Here is a 20,389-nt window from a genome sequence, read left to right as displayed (position 1 = left end):
TCAAATCCCCGTACCCAATGTGTCAACATTTCGACGTTGTATGCAAAAATTACCGTTTTTTTCTAGTATTCTTACCCCAGTTTTGAAAATTTTGACTTAGCAAGGGCGCTGCTTAAAGAGTGTGGAAAAATTGTCAGTGCTTATATTTGATGAATTGAATGTTAATAGGCGCGTATGCTATGACCAAGAGGTTTATTTACTTTAGGACCACACAAAAATGTCCAGGTGGTAATGATTTGAGGCTTAATAGATATGTGGAAACAGCCAGTGCATTATGATTTCGATAAGACTATGAAAAGTAAAAAAATACTCTTCGAAATCATATCGAAAGTTGAAGTCTCAGGATTCAAGATAGTTGCGATCCTTTCGAAGTTCAATGGTGGCAATATGAGGCTACGTGGTCGTCTCGTTTCACCTTCTTCCAGGATAATGGAAGCAATAAAATAGTATGAAGTTATATTTCGAACATTTCACAAAAAACTGTGAATCGAAGAAAAAAAAGAAGAATGTGATTGGCCGACCGTTTTATGTCCTAAGAAAGACAATTCGATCTTGAAACTATTCGACACGGCTAAGACATACTTCAGAATTCGGGTTTTGAATAGAAAAACACAGGAACTCCGCAGGGGGTATGTTCTTTAACATAGTGGATGCAAAGCTATTCTTCAAGTGCTACTCAATGCTATAGTGAGTACATATTGTATCTGTATGTAATCTTTATTTTTATTGCATTTAAAAATTTGTTTTCCTTTGTAAATCGCTACGGCGTAACATAGGCTTAGCACACGATATTTGTCCCTGCTTCACCGCGGTGACGTCACACTACAGCTGGAGAAAGTTGCTACGCAGAAACAGCGAGTTATGAAGGGACCTGTAAAAGCGCGGAACAGTATGGTCGACGGACCTTGAGTAGTAGTAGTAGTAGGAACGGGTTAGAAGCCCCGCAGGGTTCGTTATGTTCCCCTTGTACTCCATGATATAGGGGTCGTTTTGTTCCCCTTGTACTCCACTTAAAACAACTGGCTAGGATAGCGCGTAAAACAGCTGGCTAGAGTAGCGCGCGAAAAACGTACTTCCGGGAGTGTTACTCTCCCGAGCGGGTCGTTATTTATTCCACACGCTGTTCTTTTAAATTAAAATATAGTGGAAATCCTCATTGTCAGTTATACAAAAAAGAATAGAGGCACCTGTATATATGCGCTTCTGTGAGCGTTAGAGCCTCCCCGGCACCGCTGAGCTTTGTGTTCCTCCGTTCGGGTTAGTCAAACTTGATTCAAGATATTTTTGATGAAGAAATGAAGGTAGAGTGGGAAAAACCAATGAGCTACATACTTTAGTACAAACAATTAGGCCGATATTTCCGATGTTATTTTACTGGTATCGAATATCACCTGAAATTGATTAACGGTGAGAAATTACAAGGTACGGCACGGAGCGATGCAGGCAAAAAATTAAGAAAAGTAGTAATACTTTAATGCAAGTTAAACTTCTATTGCATAATAGAAAATAGTAGATCAGTGAGTGCACATATCATTAAAAATGCCTCCTCATAATCTTGACAAGTACTTTGACTTTGTGCTCAAGCTTACGAAGGATGCCGGCAAGGTATGTTCTCTGCATAAAAAGGGAATGTAAAAACTGTAGCCTGTTTTAGGTGCAAGGGTAATCTAGCCAGGGAACCTATCTCACTTATTTTAACACTAAGGTGCAGATTTACTATAGGGATCTTTACAATCGTTTTTAAGGGTGTGAACGTACATTCCTCGGTGCAGATTTACTTTAGAAAGGCATCAGTGTACTTATGAGACAAAAACTTGTGCAACTGTACAGGTCAAGTTCAGGCACACCATTCGAAATAATAGATTAACTGCCGCAGATGGCGGCCCCGAAATGCAAAATGTGCGGAGAAATGAACAGAATCAGACTAAATGTGTTAATGAGAATGACAAACGTTAGAAAGGTTATTACTGTTGGGTGATTAATAAGGGAGAAAATGGAAATAAAATTGTTGTATTTCGGGGCTGCCATCTGCGGCAGTTAATCCGTTTTAGTTATTAATGAGTAGTGCAAAAACCACTAACCAACTCGGTCTAAGTTACCACTAGGGCAGGAGCCCAGCAGAGGGATCCGTGTTGGGAATGCATCAAGGACAGTGGGTGTAGAAATAATCATGGATAGCGCAAAACACTATAATGACCTAAAAAAAAAAAAAAAAAAACACTTACCTTGGATTATGTACTTTTAGGTTATTAATGGATGTTATAGGTAATATCCCGATATGTCTTCGTTGCTTACACATTGGTGTTATAATATAACATGACCCATTACTTACAAAAATTTTACAAATATATGAATGTGCTAACTTTCTGACATTTGTATGCTTGCGCGTGATGAATTAGCATACTGCCTTCAGGTACTTCATCTCATTTTGTATACTGTGGTTAATGGCCAACTTATCGACGAATACGTGTTTAACAGATTAAACTTTGATTAATGTATTTGTAATTATGTAGATACACCTCACAGATAAGAACAGAACGTAGCCTACTTGATTATTTAAACACTGGTGTCTTAGAATATTATTAAAAGTATTTTCTGTAAATTCTATAAATATCTTTAACCGTACAGTAAATCGATATAAAAAATAAATTGTAATTGACTCATAAACAGACTCATAAATGAACATGTCGCGATTATAAATGAAAATAGTGATCAATGAAGGCCTAGGGCTGCATGTCTTCGCAGAAGGACAGGCCGCTGGTTAAATCAGTTCTTGATGAGAATGCAACGTCAGAGATCCAAGTTACTCGTGCAGCAGTACGCGGGTAATAAATATCGATAAATGTTGTTCACAAATGATAATTTTTTTGCAGTTGAAGGACATCTCAACAGACAGAATGTTAGGGTGTATGCTACACCCAGTGCTGCAGCATGTGAATATTCATATTCATATTCATATTCATATCATCTTTATTGCAGAAACTTCAGAGGACATCTAAAGCATGAATAAGTTCCCCGCGTCCAGCGAGGCCCTGTATCACTGTTAGTTTGGCTGGATATGTTGTCTCTGGGTCCCACTGACGTCCATTTTTGTCAGAAAGGTGTGAAAACGGGGGTCAAAGTGTACCAGGAGGACATTCTCGACAAGGTGGTGAAACCCCTTGGTACTACTAAGTTCAAAAATAACCCTTGGATATTCCAACAGGACTTAGCAGCAGATCACGAGGCAAAGACTACGCAGGATTGCTTTCGTCGCAAAAAATTGTGTTCATCATCGCCGAAGAATGGTTCTCGCTCAGTCCAGGCTTAAATCCTCGTGGGAGCTCGGTGGCTCAGTGGTAGAGCGCTTACCTCCGGTGCGTGAAGTTGCTGGCTCTATCCCCGGCCAAGTAAGTTCGTATTGGACAACATCGTGTCTGTGGGGTTTTCTCGGGGTATTCCCGTTTTCTCCCACTTTTCATTCCACCAATTCTTCCGTCATCATTTACTTGCTGTAATCATCGTCTCCTTTAGTTGAGAGGGCAAAGTCATGGGTCATTAAACTGAAATATTTCATTTAAATCCTCGTGACTACAAGGTCGGTCCTATTTGGAAGAGAAGGTGTGTGCTTGAAGTCTGCTAGTGAAATCAGTGGCTGATGTAGACATGAATGTGGTGCATTCTTCCGTTGATGTCGTTTATGAGCTTGTGTTCAGGCAAAGGGACGACATTTTGACTTACTCTTATATATATATTGCATTACACATTTCTTTCTTTCGTACTTCTTTCATTTTTATGGTATGGTAACTTTGAGATGGACCTTTGACCAGACTGCGTACATATAATAACTAATATTTCTCCACATTGGAAGTAATTGTTATTTTATTCATTTTCCAGCTAATTCGTGAAAGGATATATTCAACTAAGACTGTTGAAACGAAGTCATGCGAAGTGGATCTAGTAACAGAAACAGATCAACAAGTTGAACAAATGTTGATATCAGGCATTAAATCCGAATTTCCAGACCACAGGTGAGTAAACACTAAAGTAAAGAAATTTGTAATAGATAATTGGATTATTTAGATATGTAAAATTATTTAAAATATGTGGGTAATTTTGGGGTGAAGTTTCATACATTACATAGGCCTAAACTCCCTAGTTTTAAGTATAAATTTAATTGAGAAATGAATGAAAACTTACATCAATGAGTACATATCATGAAAGAGAACTCCTTCAAGTTTTGTTTAATGTTGTAGATTTAAACGTGGGATCCATTTGTGGCCCTGCACACGTCGAGACGATATTCCACTTGAAAGACTTCTTTCCTTGAAAGACTTTAGCCAATGACGGATAGTTTTTGCTGTAGGTGGTTCACCACCATACTGACGTCTAAAATTACGTTGCACTGTTATAACTGACTCAGTTGTTTTCACAAGCCAAATAACACACTGCGCTTTCTGTTGCGGAGTACACATTGTTGCTGAATTGTTCTGCACTGCACGCTTGCCTGGACTGAAATGAGGAAACAGAGAGAGAAAAAAGCACTGGTGCCGTCTCAAGGTCAAGCAGACCTACCAACTGCAGGGGAGCCAAACTTGGAGAGTTGATGAATCAAACACCACAAACTAGAATAGTGTATGTCATTTTGTACAGATTCTAGGACACATTAAAACTAGGGAGTTCTTTTTCAAACACACTGTATTTAGTATTATATGGTGAAGGAAAGAAAAAAGAAACCAATTTTTTTTTTTCTTACACCATATTCTCTACAGCTAGAATTCAAGGGAACTCAGAGTCAAAAATATACAAGCGAACCAGTAATTGAATCTAGGTGTGCAGCTAACAGTACTGATGCTCTTTACACTACGCAACCCAGTCTACTTGCTGACCGGACGCACATTTACAATATCCAGATCGCTTCTGTGTAAGGAGTAATAAAAGTGTATGATTGGCCAGGTAGCAGACTGAGTTGCGTAATTCGTGGAACACCACCACGATTAGCTGGACATCTGGATTCGATTCCAGTACTACTCGTACATTTTAAAGTCAACACGAGTTGAAAACAAATTTGTATTCCCCCGTGGAGTGTAAAATGCTGGACAGTACTATAGAATCGAACAAATACCTTGTGGTTTTCGGTCACAGTGAATCTGGGTCACTTTCAAAATTATATTTTATTTTCTGGGTCATACCCATATATATGACTCATCACTTGGGACTATCAAGAAACTTGGGCATTTTCAGCCTGATTTAAGAGCTCTTGAGACATTTCAAGGCATTCTCTTTCTGTTCGTCAGTCAGCAGTCTCGGAATAAATGTGGAAGACATACAACACAGCTGCAATGTTTCAGTTACAGTTGTCTAGGCTGACGGTCAGTTTGCACTAACTCCCGAACTCTGAGAATGTTTTCACCCGCCATTGATGTGGATGAACGATTGGACTAAGTATTGGTTTCAGCTTTCTCTCGACCATCCTTAAACTTATTGTGCCACACGAACACATTTGATCTGCTTATGCTGCTCCGAAAGCTGCTTTTAATTATTCATATGTGTCGGATACCGCTTTCTTCGTTTTAATTCACACACACACTTTTCGAATTTTTCCTCCATTTTCGTAGTGTCACAAATCAGCGAAGATCCGGTCACACATTTTTACTCAACGGGGTGTGAAGCTTCACTGACAACATATTCTTTTCTTCCAAGAGGTTAGCGTACGCATCTTTGTGGGAGATCCGGATTCTATTCCCGGCGGGAGCTCATGTGGTTTGGATTCCACGTTAACTGTAAGTCCACGTCTCATATTAGCCTGAACGGGGCTCTAAACTCCAAATCAAATCAAATCAAAACCTTCCACACTGCCGGGCTAACCTATCCGTTACCACTAAGCATTGATGGCGTAAGCATACTTTCACTCCAGACATATGTTGTACTTTATTTCTCGCTAACTACTAGTCGGTTCTAAACCAAATTTTGTATACAAGTAGTCCATTGTCTAAGGAATAAAATTACCTATTTGGTGACCGAGCTCGACCAGGGATAGGCTCGGATCGACTTGTATGTGGTACTTTAGTTCTCGGTGACTACTTGCCGGATCTGAATTAAATTCGGTGGGAAAGTAGCCCATTATCTAAAGAATAATGATGTGATCGCTACATTTGGTAGCCGAGCCCGGCCAGGGACAGACGCGACTCGGCAATATTGGATGAATTCTACAGCTTTGCACGCCGGGAACTTCTGAATTCGGTTCACCGATTGTGTTTCGCTTTTAAAACTTTCCAATCACAGCACACTAGAACATTAACAGGACAAAATAAAAGAATTCTCATAATTGTCATAGCTTCATAGCTTTGTTTGAGTTTTCCGTTTCCCTAATATTATATCGCATAATAATCAAAAGAAATAGAGCGTACGTTCTGATTCTCTCAATTTGTTGAATTTTCCATCCTCTCTTAAGTTTGCAGCATATTGCGATCCTGTTTATCATTAAGTAATAGTTAATATCCAAATACAACTGATTGTATGAAGCAGAACGTTTAAGTTAACATATTTTGAGAAATATAATGCTGGAAACTTCATAATAACGCAGGATAGGTAATCCATAACATTTGAAATAACTGGCAATATTGAAATTGGAATTCTTCTTTATAGTTCCTTTCTGTCTATAACTGTCTATGTAATGTTTGATTATTGTTACTATTATTTCCTTTTGTTTCGCGCGGGAGATCGAAGTTCGATTCCTAAGAATATGGATTCGGATCGTACGTTAAATTTTGGGTCTGTATTTAAGAATTGGAAGCGAATTAAGGGCTCTTAAACTATAAACAATCTTATATGTAAATGGAAAATCTCCATTATACAAGTGCAACTTGTACGATCGCTGCCATAAAAAAAAAAAAAAAAAAAAAAAAAAAAAATATATATATATATATATACTCATCTTGCAGCTATTCTTTGCAATTTCATGTTATCTTTTAAAACATCGAGTAAATTGAAGATTTAAAAAATAAATAAATAAAAAAGAGATAAATATGAAGTACATTAATAACTAAATACGTAAGCCAAATAAGATCTCGTATGACAATCAGCATAGACAACTTTAATTATTGGATTGCCGAGGTTTCAATGAAATTTTCTTCCAAAATCTAAAAATTACTTTAAAATATCTTAAACGAAAATAAAATTCTAAAGGAGGATTTGCGTACTTCTGTTCCATAAATTAATAATAATAATAATTTATTAAGTTCGTGAAGCTAAGTGGTTAGATCTCATTGTCTCGGGTTCAGTCTTGGTTGTAGGAACAATAGTTTTCAGTGTTGATTTAGCAAAAATGAAATAAAATGAAATCTTTCAGTTTTTAGTGTCACGGCTATACCGGCTAGGCTAAAGGAGACGGTGATGATGAGAAATGAATACAAGGTGGAATGAATGAAGTGGGAGGAAACGGGAGAACCCCGAGAAAACCTTCGAACACGGTGTTTGTCCACTACAAAGCCCATTTCGCGTTAGTTGCGATCAAACCAGGGACGCCACATATCAAAGGTGAACCCTATACCACTGAGCTATCAGTACCGCCAGTGTTGGTTTAGCATCGTGAGGCAATTGGAAACTTGAATTGAGAGGTACAGGACTTCAGCTTAGAAAACCAGGGATCTCTCTCTGGTTTTTCTTCCTTTTTTAAAAGTATTCGTTCATTTACATATTGTTCGGACCAAGTTCAGATATCTGGTAACATTATAAGAGTATGCAATTACATTATCAATCCTTAAATACTTTTACTTATTGGAATGGCTCCTAAGTAGTATGAGCGTTACTGTTAGGAGAAATTAAACAGCAATGGTACTGATAATCTGCTACGTAACAAAATGTTTTCCATATACAATGTATAATTAAATAAATAAATAATTTATTCCATCAAAAAAACTGGCATCAGATTGGCAGTGAACGATGTACTTTTCACTGCCATAAAAGTTTTTTTTTTATTATTATTTAGAAAACTACGCATAAGAATGTTCCATCAAGCACGTAGTTTTGTTTAGCTCGATGTCATCTATTGATTTGTATATGCCTTATCTTGATAGTACAGTACAACCTCGTTTATCCGGATCAGATTTGTAGACATTTTTTAAAATTTAATATTCACATAGATAATAATTTTAACTATGACAGCAAGAATGTAACTATAGTACGCCAAACAGTTAATTTTATTTTGATTAAATGTACAGTTCCTGCATAGACTGTACAATAAATTATGGTAATACTGTGCATAAAATGCTTTTTGTCGAGTTTAACAAAAATAAATAAATAAATAAAAATAAAAAATAACGAGAGAGAAGTGGATCAGTTCTTTGTTAAGAAATGATGTGAAAAGTTATCATAGTGAACGGTAATTCTGCTTATTTAAGGATTTGTTTAGCCTATTATCCAAATTATCCGGATTTTCGATTTTCCGGATTGCCTTTGGTTCCAGTTAGTCCGGATAAACGCGGTTATACTGTATTAAACAAAACTTAAAATTTAAAACTGAATTATAATGTTGACTATATTTGACTAACCATACTATGTATCGGTATTGTACGTCAGTAGTTTTATCCTAATAGATATTGATGGTTATCGTAGAAGTTTTTTCTGGAAGACTACGAATGAGGATTTGTGCTCACTGATGTTATGAGATCTGTCATTTGGTATAAGTCTCATCTTTGATTTTTCTCTCGTTAAATACTAATAATAATATAGAAATTGTTTAAATTGTTGGATGTATGTCTTGTTCATTATTCAGCGTGATATTATTCTTGAAACAATCTTTTTTCCAGATTTATTGGAGAAGAGTCAGTTGCAGCGGGCGAGAAGTGTCTTTTAACAGAAGCACCTACGTGGATCATTGATCCTGTAGACGGAACAATGAATTTTGTGCATGGTTTTCCACATGTCTGTATTTCGATTGCATTATATGTTGAAAAAATTCCTGAAATCGGAATTATATATAACCCAGTGTTGGAACAACTTTTCACTGCTCGGAAGGGACAAGGGGCCTTTTTAAATGGAAATAGGATAAATGCATCGAGTCAAGAAGGTAATTTTGTTTCAGTAATTTTAATGCATACTCTGCCAGCCGAAAGAAATAGGGAATTTTCGACAATATAGCACTTGCTTTATTTGAGCTGTGTTGTAGGAAAGTGAGGTGTAACTTTACGAAGTACCCAGCTGGACGCTCCTAAGTTTTTTTTTTCTTTCTTTCTTTTTTTTTTTTCCTTTCAGTTTTAAGAACCTTGGCTTATCAATAGTTCTTCGTATATTTACGCTGTCCGCGTGTCCGTCCAAGAGACAAAGATCCCAAAGAGTTACCAAATTTGATCATGGTCTAGATGGTCAAAAATTAAGAATTAAATTCAGTGATGGAGTCGATATTCAAACCGAAAGCGATGGAAATCAACCATTTTTCAGTTTTTATATTGATCACTGTAGAGCAAAAAGTGAAATAAAATGAAATCTTTGAGTTTTACATCTCACGGGTATGCCGGCTAGGCTAAAGGAGACGGTGATGATGAGTAATGAATAAAGTGGGGGGAAACGGAAGAACCCCGAGAAAACCCACGCACACGGTGTTTGTCCAACACAAGGTTCACTTGGCGGGGGCTGGGATCGAACCCGGGACCCCAAGCTCCATAGGTGAACGCTCTACCACTGAGCCATCGTGGCCTCACTATAGAGCAAAAATGGTGAAATGAAGGTTTTCTCCAAAAACGAAATGAAATGAAATCTTTGAGTTTTACTCTATAGATATTTTCCATCTCCACTCTAGTCTCTCTGCTAAAGCGAAAAGTGGTAGAAATTTACGACTACTCCCGGTTTCAATATTAATTGACAAAGTATCACACCATATAAACCAAACTCCTTCACGTGGTGTACACGTGATACTGCTACTTGTTCTTGTCTTTCTCTCTCTTTCTCTCTCTCTATTTCCTCACTTCCTATTTGATGAAGAGTTTTAGCGAAAGGATTCATAGTTACAACTAGTTTTTACTAGTTTTTGACCAATAATTCATTTTCTGCGATATTTCTGTTCCAAAATCTTGAAATGAAATGAAATCTTTGAGTTTTACGTCCCACGGTTATGCCGGTGAGGCTAAAGGAGGCGGTGATGAGGAGTAATGAATGAAATGGTGGAATGAAGGAAGTGGGAGGAAACGGGAGAACCCCGAGGAAACCCACGCACACGGTGTTTGTCCACCACAAAGTTCACTTGGCGGGAACTGGGATAGAACCCGAGACCTCAAGCACCAGATGTGAACGCTCTACCACTGAGCCACCGCGGTATTCCTGTTCCAGTCACTAATGAAAATCATCTGAAGTATCAGTGCGCAGCGAAAGTTGGATAAATATCTTCTAAATATAACATACAAAGAGTGAAAAAGTGATTGACTGGACTGTGACTCGAACCCAGGATCTCTGGTATACCGTGCTGATGCGTTAACATCTAGACCACAGTTCGCTTCCCAGAACAGCCAAACACTCTCTCACTCCTGTAGTCGGTGCTGTATCCATTCAGACCACTTAGACTGGGTAGCATAGTGGTTAACACATCGGCATGGTATGCCGGAGATCTCGGGTTCGAGTCCTGCTCCAGTCAGTCACTTTTTCATTCTCTGCATATTATTGAATTCGCACCTACAGAGAATTTAGTGTGTAAAACTAAGTTTAAAATCGGTTGCTTTCTTCTGATATTAATATATCTTCCAAATATGTTTATCTTCGCGCTGATGAACAATTTTACAATAAGTGTGATTTAATTTCAGCATACTTCCTTTCTGATCGTTTACATATGGGAAAACACTTTCAGTATTTCAGAGATTTACTGTTGTCGTCAATAGGAATTGAAAGGAAGATAACAAGTAAAAAGGAGGAAGGGAACTTGTTAACTGAACAAGATTTATGGAGTGAAAGCAGGAACAAACACTTCAGATACTCAGGCGATTTTTCCTCCGATATTTGAGTGTCCCTGCGGATGAGGGTCGAGGGTCACACTCGAAATATCGGAGAGAAAATCGCCTGACTATCCACTTCGTAACTAATAAACAGAAACACAACATAATCGAATCACAGACCCGAACTACATAGTAACATTGTCCAACCTTATTTCATGTGGTACAGACCCATTACGTAGTTACCGATGTTTTTTAAGACTACTTCCTAACAATTGAGTCTGTCTGTCTATTACAATAGATAAAGGTTTTCAACAGATAACCATGACATACTATAGTATTATTTGAAGCAATCTTTTAGTGGATGGTGATGTTTGATTATTTCATCATGTAAAACAATCCACGTGATTTCGTAATTTCTATAAAGAACACAAGAAATAAAGAAAACGTCAATTCATCTTTCTCATGTTCTTTCATGGTAGCCAGGGGCCGCGGTGGCTCAGTGGTAGAGCGTTCACCTCTGGTGCTTGGGGTCCCGGGTTCGATCCCAGCCCCCGCCAAGTGAACTTTGTGGTGGACAAACACCGTGTGCGTGGGTTTTCTCGGGGTTCTTCCGTTTCCCCCCACTTTATTCATTACTCATCATCACCGCCTCCTTTAGCCTAACCGGCATAACCGTGGAACGTAAAACTCGAAGATTTCATTTCATTTCATTTCATGGTAGCCATTCTACTTCATTTCAAGACTCTTAGTAGTCCACTGTAGTGTCGTCAAGAGGCAAGTTATCCAATTAATAGCAACATCTAGTATCTATCTAATGTACCAGATGTTCTCAACTCAAACATTTCCTTATAAGCATAAGAAATAACAGAATAAAATATATGTCCATTGGAATGGACATCAATACTAAAAGGATTAAAATTAGTCCGATTACCAAAGTACCGAAGTGCTTGGAATCTTCTTAGTTCACACCAATTGACCTTCAGTGCTGGCAGAATGCTCACAGTGATAGTGACGTGAATTTGATATCTCTGTTTCCAGAAACGCCAAAGATAAATTTGGGATTATCGAAACCCCACACCTCATCGATTGAAGTTTTAGTAAACAAGAAATTAAACTGCAGTTTTTCATAATGTGTTTGACCCATACCCCGAAATTTGATTCGTGTACTTGTCGCTTCCTCCGAATGCACAAACATAGATTAGGACTTGATCTCTTATCGTGTTTAAAAAAATTAAAAAAAAAAAAAAAAGCCCAAATAAACATAATCAAAAGTATTTTGCCGTTATTGGTAGGTCACTTGCTGAGAAGCTTCCATGCTCCACGGTTTTCCGCTAACCTCATCATCTTCACGTATGATTTTTCTGTTTTGATATCGTCCATTAACTATAGTCTCATAGGCCCCTCCCTCTCTTTCCTGCCACCATACCATCTAGCACGTCCCTCATGATACAGTTCCTTCCTAGCCAATGACCCATCCAGTTTCTCTTCCTCTTCTTAATAATATGTAAAACTGTTCTTTTCTCCCCCACCATTTCTAACACACACTCATTCGTTTTTCTGCTGGACCCAGCTAATTCTCTCCAATCTTCTCTACTCCCACGATTTTAGAGCTTTCAGTCGTTTTTCATAATTCATGGTACAATTTAATTAATGATATTGATTCATTAACTGTCGTTCTGTGACTAAGCAAAATTATTCTATATTTCTTTTATATTTCAGACCTGAATAAAGCTTTAATATGTTACGAGTTGGGGACAAGTCGAGATCCAGAGAAGGCAAAAGTTGTCCTCGAGAATCTCTCGAATTTGAGTAGTCGAGTTCATGGGTATGTATAATCCAATTATGCATTTAATAGCAGAACACCAAAAGGATGTTTTGAGTAATATTTGGTAGATTATTTTGTAGATAGTGTAATGTATATTAGTATCACGTGAAAATAAATACACTCATTCCTCGAATGAAGTCTGGAGCAGTCGATTCAGTTTGAAAGTCCTAATTTTAAACTAAAAATGAAGTTACTGTATTATAGTGTATATTTACAATGTGCAGGTATTTTACACTGTTAGATTGCATAGTGTGCTTGATTAGAAATACAATGTTGTCTTACAATAGAGTCCCAAAAACTTGGCCTAATGTGGACCGAAGGGTGGCCGAGTTTGTGAAAATTCCAGGTTATCGGAAATGGGGTTAAAAGAAAATAAGTACGAGTGTTTCCTCAGAAAATACAGTACTATACTTCTATGTATTGGTTGCTTGAGAATACAACAGAGAATAAACTGCCCAAATACCCTTAAACAAAGGAAAAGTATGTATTTTATGAAGGCACTCTGTTAAGAAATCGACTAACCATGGCCAAGGTTGCAGGTAGACTGAACGGCTGAGCGCTCGCTAGCGCCAAACATGTGGTGGAGGAGTGGGAGGAGAGAAAAAAGAATGCAGGAAGAAGGAACACACGAAAGCGGGTAATGACCTTGAACGGGTCTGCGCGCGGGTTTTTTTCCGCCCTGCTAGGGTGTGGCCGAGTTATCCGGAGTGCCGGTTTATCGAGTGCCTAGTTTTAGGAACTCTACTGTATTCATCTTTCTTTCGTAATGCAATTGCGGATATTAGCCACGACAGACTTTGTGTCTGAACTTACGGACAGTAAATAATATCCGACCAACCTTTCGGGAGCGCGGTGGCTCAGTGGTAGAGCGTTCACCTCCGGTGCATGGGGTCCCTGGTTCGATCCCAGCTCGCGCCGTGTGGACTTTGTGGTGGAGAAACACCGTTCTCGTGGGTTTTCTCGGGGTTCTCCCACTTTCTTCATTCTACCATTTCATTCACCTCTCATCATCATCGTCTCCTGTAGCCTAACCAGCATAATCGTGGGACGTAAAACTTAAAGATTTCATTTCATTTTTCATTTCCGACTGACCTTTCTCTCCTTATTATCCGTTAAGACGAGGAATGAGTGTAGTTTAAGATGAGGTAGAGCTACTTCTGCGTTGGATACGGTTCATCCGTATTTGGAGAAAATAAGTTAGTCTTTAAATGAGAGGTATTCATTATAGAGAGCTAACACAACTTTAGATTGCTCACAGGTCATGCAGTATACAGTAAACACTTAAATATAAACTAATATCGAAATACGATACGTAGTGCTCTGAAAAGAAGAAGACTTATCGCGGAAGAAGTGGGGTATATGGACTGCAAAATATATTGCACATGTAATAAGTTCTTCAAAAATATATATCATCCTGTGTAAAAATCACTTAATCATGTAACGATTGTACTAAAAGTAACGCAATAAGAACGTACATCGTTGCTCAATACTGAAAATTTATTATGGAGAGAAAAAAGATCAATTTCAAGTTCACCTTGAATTGTTCTGTATGGGGTTCATTAGGTCACTGACTTATGACAAAGATATTTTGGAATTTTCTGTCTACTGTATTTCTTCACAAATTTATTATCAAATTGCGGAAAGTATTTTTGCGCTAGATACATATGAACTGAGAATAACGTATCTGTATCTGAGTGTCCGTAAAAGAGAGGACTCTTCCGTGATGAGAATATATTTGTGCATGTACAAGGAAATTGGCGTATTATAGAGATGCCCATTAAAGCAGTTTTCACTGTATTAAGTATTCGCAATTACCTCAAGGTTATCCGAGTTTCCAATGTTAAATCTATAACTACAAGGACTGAAGTAATAAGATACCTTAACACTTAATTTCCTTGAATTATATTCGTGTACACTGGATAGTTACCTCAGCGATACGCACTTTTGCTATCTTGTACTTTTATCTTTGTACTGTCTTTCGGGCATTAAGCCTTAATATACAGGGTGTTCGAAAAAACAACAAACTAACTTTGAAAAGAAGAGTTGAGTTGAGTTGATTTTGGGTTTAACGTCCCGTTCAGCAGCGAGGCTATATGAGACGTGGACCTACTGATTAACGTGGAATCCGAACCACATGAGCTTCCGCCGGGAATCGAACCCGGGTCTCCCACGCCATAACTTTGGAAAAAGAATACTCACATGAAAACATGAAAATAATTATAAGACTCATGGGTGCAGAAATACTCAACAGTGTTGGATTACGCGTATTCCCATAATACTGTTACTGCATTTTGTACAGAAAAGTCTGAGGAATATAAACGCAAATTGGTCGGAATGATATAAGAAAGGGTAATGGCTCGAGAACTAAGTGTCGGAACAAGGTTAGGTAAAAGAAGTCTTGAAATCTAGAAGCAGGTAGGATATGTCTCATCTACGGATTCTGGTTTGTGCATTTAACTACGTCGGTTCAAGTGCTGACAAAGAACTTATAAATATATCACTAAGTTATAGATTTTAAAACCAGATTGACTACAATGAGAATATTTGGTTTTTCCCAGTTAATTTAATGGTCAGTTGTTTTTCATGTATCTTTTTGTTGCTATTAACTTTTACCACTTCTTTGTGCCAGAAATGGAGTTCCTTAATTAATTTAGAACTTCATGAAGTTAATTCCTTTTCATGATTATTGTTATAACTATAAAAGATTATTTTTGTCACTGTAATGCTTAGAATCCGAAACGTAATACATCTCCATTTTCTCTGTTTTAGTGTTCTTAGCTTCTTTTGTGTATATACTGTTAATTTGCATTATCTTGTAGCTGTAATTCTGAAGCCACTATATGGAAGTTCACATTGAATTGTAGTGTATAATATAGTTTGTTATACTATCAAATGCGTAGAATTACTAATTTTTGTATAGATGTTGTGTTATGTATAAAAATATTTTCAAGAAACTTGAAGAAATAAAGAGATAGTGCGTAGGTAAGATTCACTTCGGTTGGTTTTGATTTGAGTTTAGCGTTCCTTTTAGCAGCGAGTCTACATGAGACGTGTACTTACAGTTTATTATGGAATCCGAACCACATAAATTCCCCCCGGGAATCGAACCCGGGCCTCCCACACGTACATTATCTAATAGCCACGAGGGAACTTTCAGACACAGTTCGTATCTGTAGAAGATTAGTTAAAATCTCCAGTATTTTCCACCAAAAAATCTCGGAAAGACTTTTTCTACAAAAGAAACTATGTGTTTTTATAAAGTGATTCGATCTTTATGTGAGGGGCTTAATCCGATGAATAAAGCCAGAGAATAAATAATTGAAACCATCCAGGAAAACCCCTAAAAACGCAATATATAATGTAGATGAACGCTATTAGTTTTGAGTATTAAAGTTGCGTCAATTACTTTCTTTAAATAAGCATATCATATAAAGCAATAGGTATGTGTGTATGTCAGGGAAAGCATTAACGCAGAAAGAAAGTCAAATAAACTTCAATCAATAAGAACTAATAGGAATAGCTTTGTCGGATCAAGTCTGAACAGAGAACGTTACTGTAACTATAACCAATTTCGTACATACTATACTTGAATCAATGGAAACTAATGGGTATAGTTGCGTAGGATCAAGTTTTGTCAAATAGTGATAATAATGTTTCTTAGTATCATGTGTACTTGAATCAATAGAGATTAATAGGCATAGCTACGTTGGATGAAGTCGTAACAGCAGGAGGTGTCAACTATACAAAGGGTAGAGGTTTAGGCGCAAAGTACGAATTGAAATTTATGAGGAGATCAAGGAAAAATTAGTTGTACCTAATGAGAAACTAAACATGTTTGAAAAGATATAATTCATACAAGAATAAGACGTTTAAGGCTTTAGTTAGAGTTGACGGTAGGGCATCAGAGGAGTTAATAAAAGTGGGTATTTGGGGGAGATAAGTATCCATGATTGACAGAGAACTAAAATCAGTAGGAACTAATAGAAGTAGCCGCGCTGGATAAAATCTTGACAGGGAGATTATAGTTATTTTATTCGTAAGCAAATGGCAGTGTTACGTGTACACCAGGTGAATGAATTTGGTTTCTACTGCATGATATTTTCTCAGTTAATATTGAAACCGGAAACGACAGTAATTTCTACTACTTCCGGTTTTAGTAGAGATTAGACTTGAGATGGAATATGCTTTTGGGACGCTTAATTGATTACAGAAAACCACTTCTCGCAGTCTATTACCTTTTTTACTCTATTAGCGATCAATATTAAAATCGAAAATGGTTGATTTCTGCTACTTCCGATTTGAATAGAGGGTAAAGAGAGAAGATGGCACGTGTTCTTAACCCGCTAAACCAAATCTAAAAAGAAAACTGCTTCTTGTTGTCTCTTCTTTTTTTCACTCTATGTAAACCAATATTTAAACCGGAAGTTACAGTGGATTTCTGTCACTTCCGTTTAGTAGGGAGTTAAGGATGGAAATGAAATGTATTTTTGGGACGCTTAACTGATTGCAGGAAACAGTTTCTCTCTGTTCGTTACAGTTTTGCTCTATAATGAACAACGTTTATAAAAACGGAAATGGTTAATTTCTACCACTTCCGGTGGATGAATTCCGTCTATCAACGAACTCGTTTCCAACCTTTGACCTTTTACACCTTTGCCAAAATTGATGGTAATCCGTCAAGTAGTGCTTGAGACATTTTATCTCCCTGACGGACACATACGAACAAACAGAGTAAATGCAGAGTCGTAACTTGTGGGAGGGGGCAGGGAGGGCAACTGCACCCCCTAAGGGAAGCTCCTCGCCGTTCGAGGAGGAGCCACTTCAAGACAAAATTTCCTTACTCCATATACGATACGAACATAAAATTATAAATGAAGCATTAAACAGGTTTACTACATTACATAAAACAGCACACAAAAGGAAAATAAAACAAAAATGAGTCCCTTTTACTAAAAAATGTCTACTATTAGGAGCCCCAATATTTATATGTATGGCTTTGAGATTTGTCATTATTGTCCCCTTAATTAATTTGTCATTCATTGAACGGGCCCGGCGGCGTAATTAACGGCCCCGCAGACTTTGCTGTGTGGGATTGCCCATAGGCTCCAGGAGCCCATAAAGAATAAGAGAAAGATGAAAAGACGGGGCCCAAGAATTAGAAAAACAACTTTTTCTAGGGGGCTCAAATACGTGTAGTAATGCTTGCCCTCCAGAAAGAAATCTAAGTTACGGCGCTGAGTAAATGTATAAAGGTGTTTTGATAAACCAAACTCCGTAGAAATAATTAGTTAAGTCTTGAAAGAGAAAATCACAAGTACTAATCAATATTGTATGTCTTGAGTCAGTAGAAACGAATAGAGGTAGCTAGTTGAACCATTTTTATTGACAAAATAATAACGTATCGATAGGAGCTCTAAATTCTAAATAGGTGTAGTTATGTCGAATCAAGGTTTGATCGAGAAAATTATATTTGTTTTCCCTGTTTACGTTTAGTCCTCTCAGGAACATAAAAGATGACTGATTCTGTATTATTTCTTTTACTAGATATTGGCAGACAAATCAAACTTTCATAGTCTATCCTGAAATAAGTGAAGTAAGTTTAAATGACAGCGGATTAATTTAATTTGATTTGATTTGATTTTGAGTTTAGGGTCCCTTTCAGCAGCGAGGCTATATGAGACATGGATCTACTGATTAATGTGAAATCCGAACCACATGAGCTCCCGCCGGGAATCGAACCCGGATCTCCCACACCAAGAGCGCGTACGCTAACCGCTTAGCCACGAGGGAGCTCAGGTGATTAATTCTTATGATGCCAACTTATTAGTGGATGTACCTCCTCTTAACCATATCTCTTTTTCAATCTGAAAATCAACTTTTGTTCTGAGGGGAAAAAAATCTGTCAGCGATGTATATACAAGCCACTTTATAATATTTATTTCCTGTGCAATGATGTGTTGTCGGCTTTTCCCAAAACTATAAAATACTTTATAGCTAGTAGATGCTTATTGATAATATTTGTTTCAATGAAATAAAACCACTCCTAAAAATTCTTTCTGTGATAGTTCAGCATTTAAATTAAAATACAAAATACTTAATTTTAAAATACAAGTTGAATGAAATGGAAACCTTAAAAGTGCGTTAGAAATTTAGTACACTGCTTGATTGTCTTGTAAATTGGATTATGAAGAATGAACGGCTGGTGGTAGCTGAAGTGTAAAAATTGGCAGCCCCACTTGCGAATAGAGCAAAGAAGAACCTTTTCTGTAATTTAGTTTATTGAGGTAAAGTAGGTAGACCACAACATCAAAATTCACCGGCGGAAATTCAATATTGTAAAGATTGCCGGTCTAATTAAAGCAAAGTACATGTGGAGTAAGAAATTCCATAACGGCTTTAGTTCTGTAACAAATTTCTTCTCAACCAAGGTGAGGAGCACCGTGAAGTGACACCCACAATAGAAAAATGGCTATTAACAGACTGCACCGTCATTTGTGCTATGTTGTACTTTCATTCGTCAATTAATTTCGATGGGTTTCACTCCTTTGAAAAAATGAGAGATAGAACATTGCCTTTAATACAAAAACTTGATCGTGGTTAGATGATCAACATTCTCTCTTTGAGTGCAGGAGGTTGTGGTTCTGTTTCCCGGGGGAAATACAGGTAGTTCGAACCCCAGTGAAGATTAGATCTGCGTCAATAGTGATATTATACTCTCAATACCGTGATGCGTTTCTGCTTCTGCCTGTTCTGATGGTAAAATTCTTTGCAGCGGAATGATCCTCCACATAATAGCTGATTGCCCCAAAAATGTAGTTCCGAGATGTCTTGTTACATAATGTTCGAGAAATCAGCAATGAACTCCAAGAATCAATTGTGTCGCTTACAACGGAAGTGATAGGCCATTCGCCCTGTTAGTGTGAAATCGGGATTTAAGTCCCTGCTAATCCAATGCTCAGATTTTTTTTTCTGCATTATTCAAACACTGTTCCATATGCTGTGGGAAAATACAATCGTTTTAAATTTGTACCTGAGTATCAGTGAGTTTCCAATTTAACAAGGCAATCAAGTTGTGGTGCCGAGGTTGTTAATGGTAACGGAGCCAAAACTGTTTTAGATTCCGATTCCGGAGCCTAAATAAATGTAATGAATTCGACGTACTTCGGAAAAGAAACCAAAATGCATTTCAGAACGTATCAATTATGCTTACAAAACTGAAATCAATTGTTACATGTCGGTTCTGTTCACGAAACCGAAAGCCAAGATCAGCAAATATTGATTGCTAAATTTCACTTCAAGCTGCAAATGATGTTTGAGCAACTGTGAAATGATATCTCGAGGGAACCATCCACAGGTGTTATGTTACAAACATTATTTCTCTTTTCTCTGGAGTTATGTTTTAATTTTAGTATTGGTTCGGGTAACAAACCCAAAAATCTTTCTTTTCAAAAAATCGGTTTCAGTATTGCAACCAGAACCGACTTCCTTATAAATTCAATTTTGTTTCTTATTCCGGAACTGATTTTCTCGGAATCGGTTTTCGGTATCCGGTTCGAACACTGGCGTACGAGAGGCTTCTGGGCTTCAGTCCTTTTCCCTTGAGGAATATATTATGCAAAAATAAACATTTCCTATATTAAGATATGAGCGGCTAGGGGCGGGG

The 20,389-nt window shown here is 37.5% G+C and overlaps 1 protein-coding gene across 1 annotated transcript; it reads left to right on the top strand.

Moving 5' to 3' along the window:
* Positions 1-1,306: 1,306 nt before the first annotated feature.
* Positions 1,307-12,726, top strand: LOC145688856 (inositol monophosphatase 1-like; the record flags this gene model as incomplete). The annotated part of the gene is given in 4 exon segments (XM_081763024.1): positions 1,307-1,605; positions 3,877-4,010; positions 8,790-9,049; positions 12,621-12,726. Coding segments are annotated over 4 exon segments (566 nt in total), but the record flags the coding sequence as incomplete, so codon positions are not given.
* Between the last annotated feature and the right edge of the window lie 7,663 nt (positions 12,727-20,389).

This window comes from Thermobia domestica, chromosome 7 (assembly GCF_964235325.1).
Source record: "Thermobia domestica chromosome 7, izTheDome1.hap1.1, whole genome shotgun sequence".
NCBI classification, from domain to species: domain Eukaryota; kingdom Metazoa; phylum Arthropoda; class Insecta; order Zygentoma; family Lepismatidae; genus Thermobia; species Thermobia domestica.
This window is presented reverse-complemented; position numbering and strand designations above follow the sequence as displayed.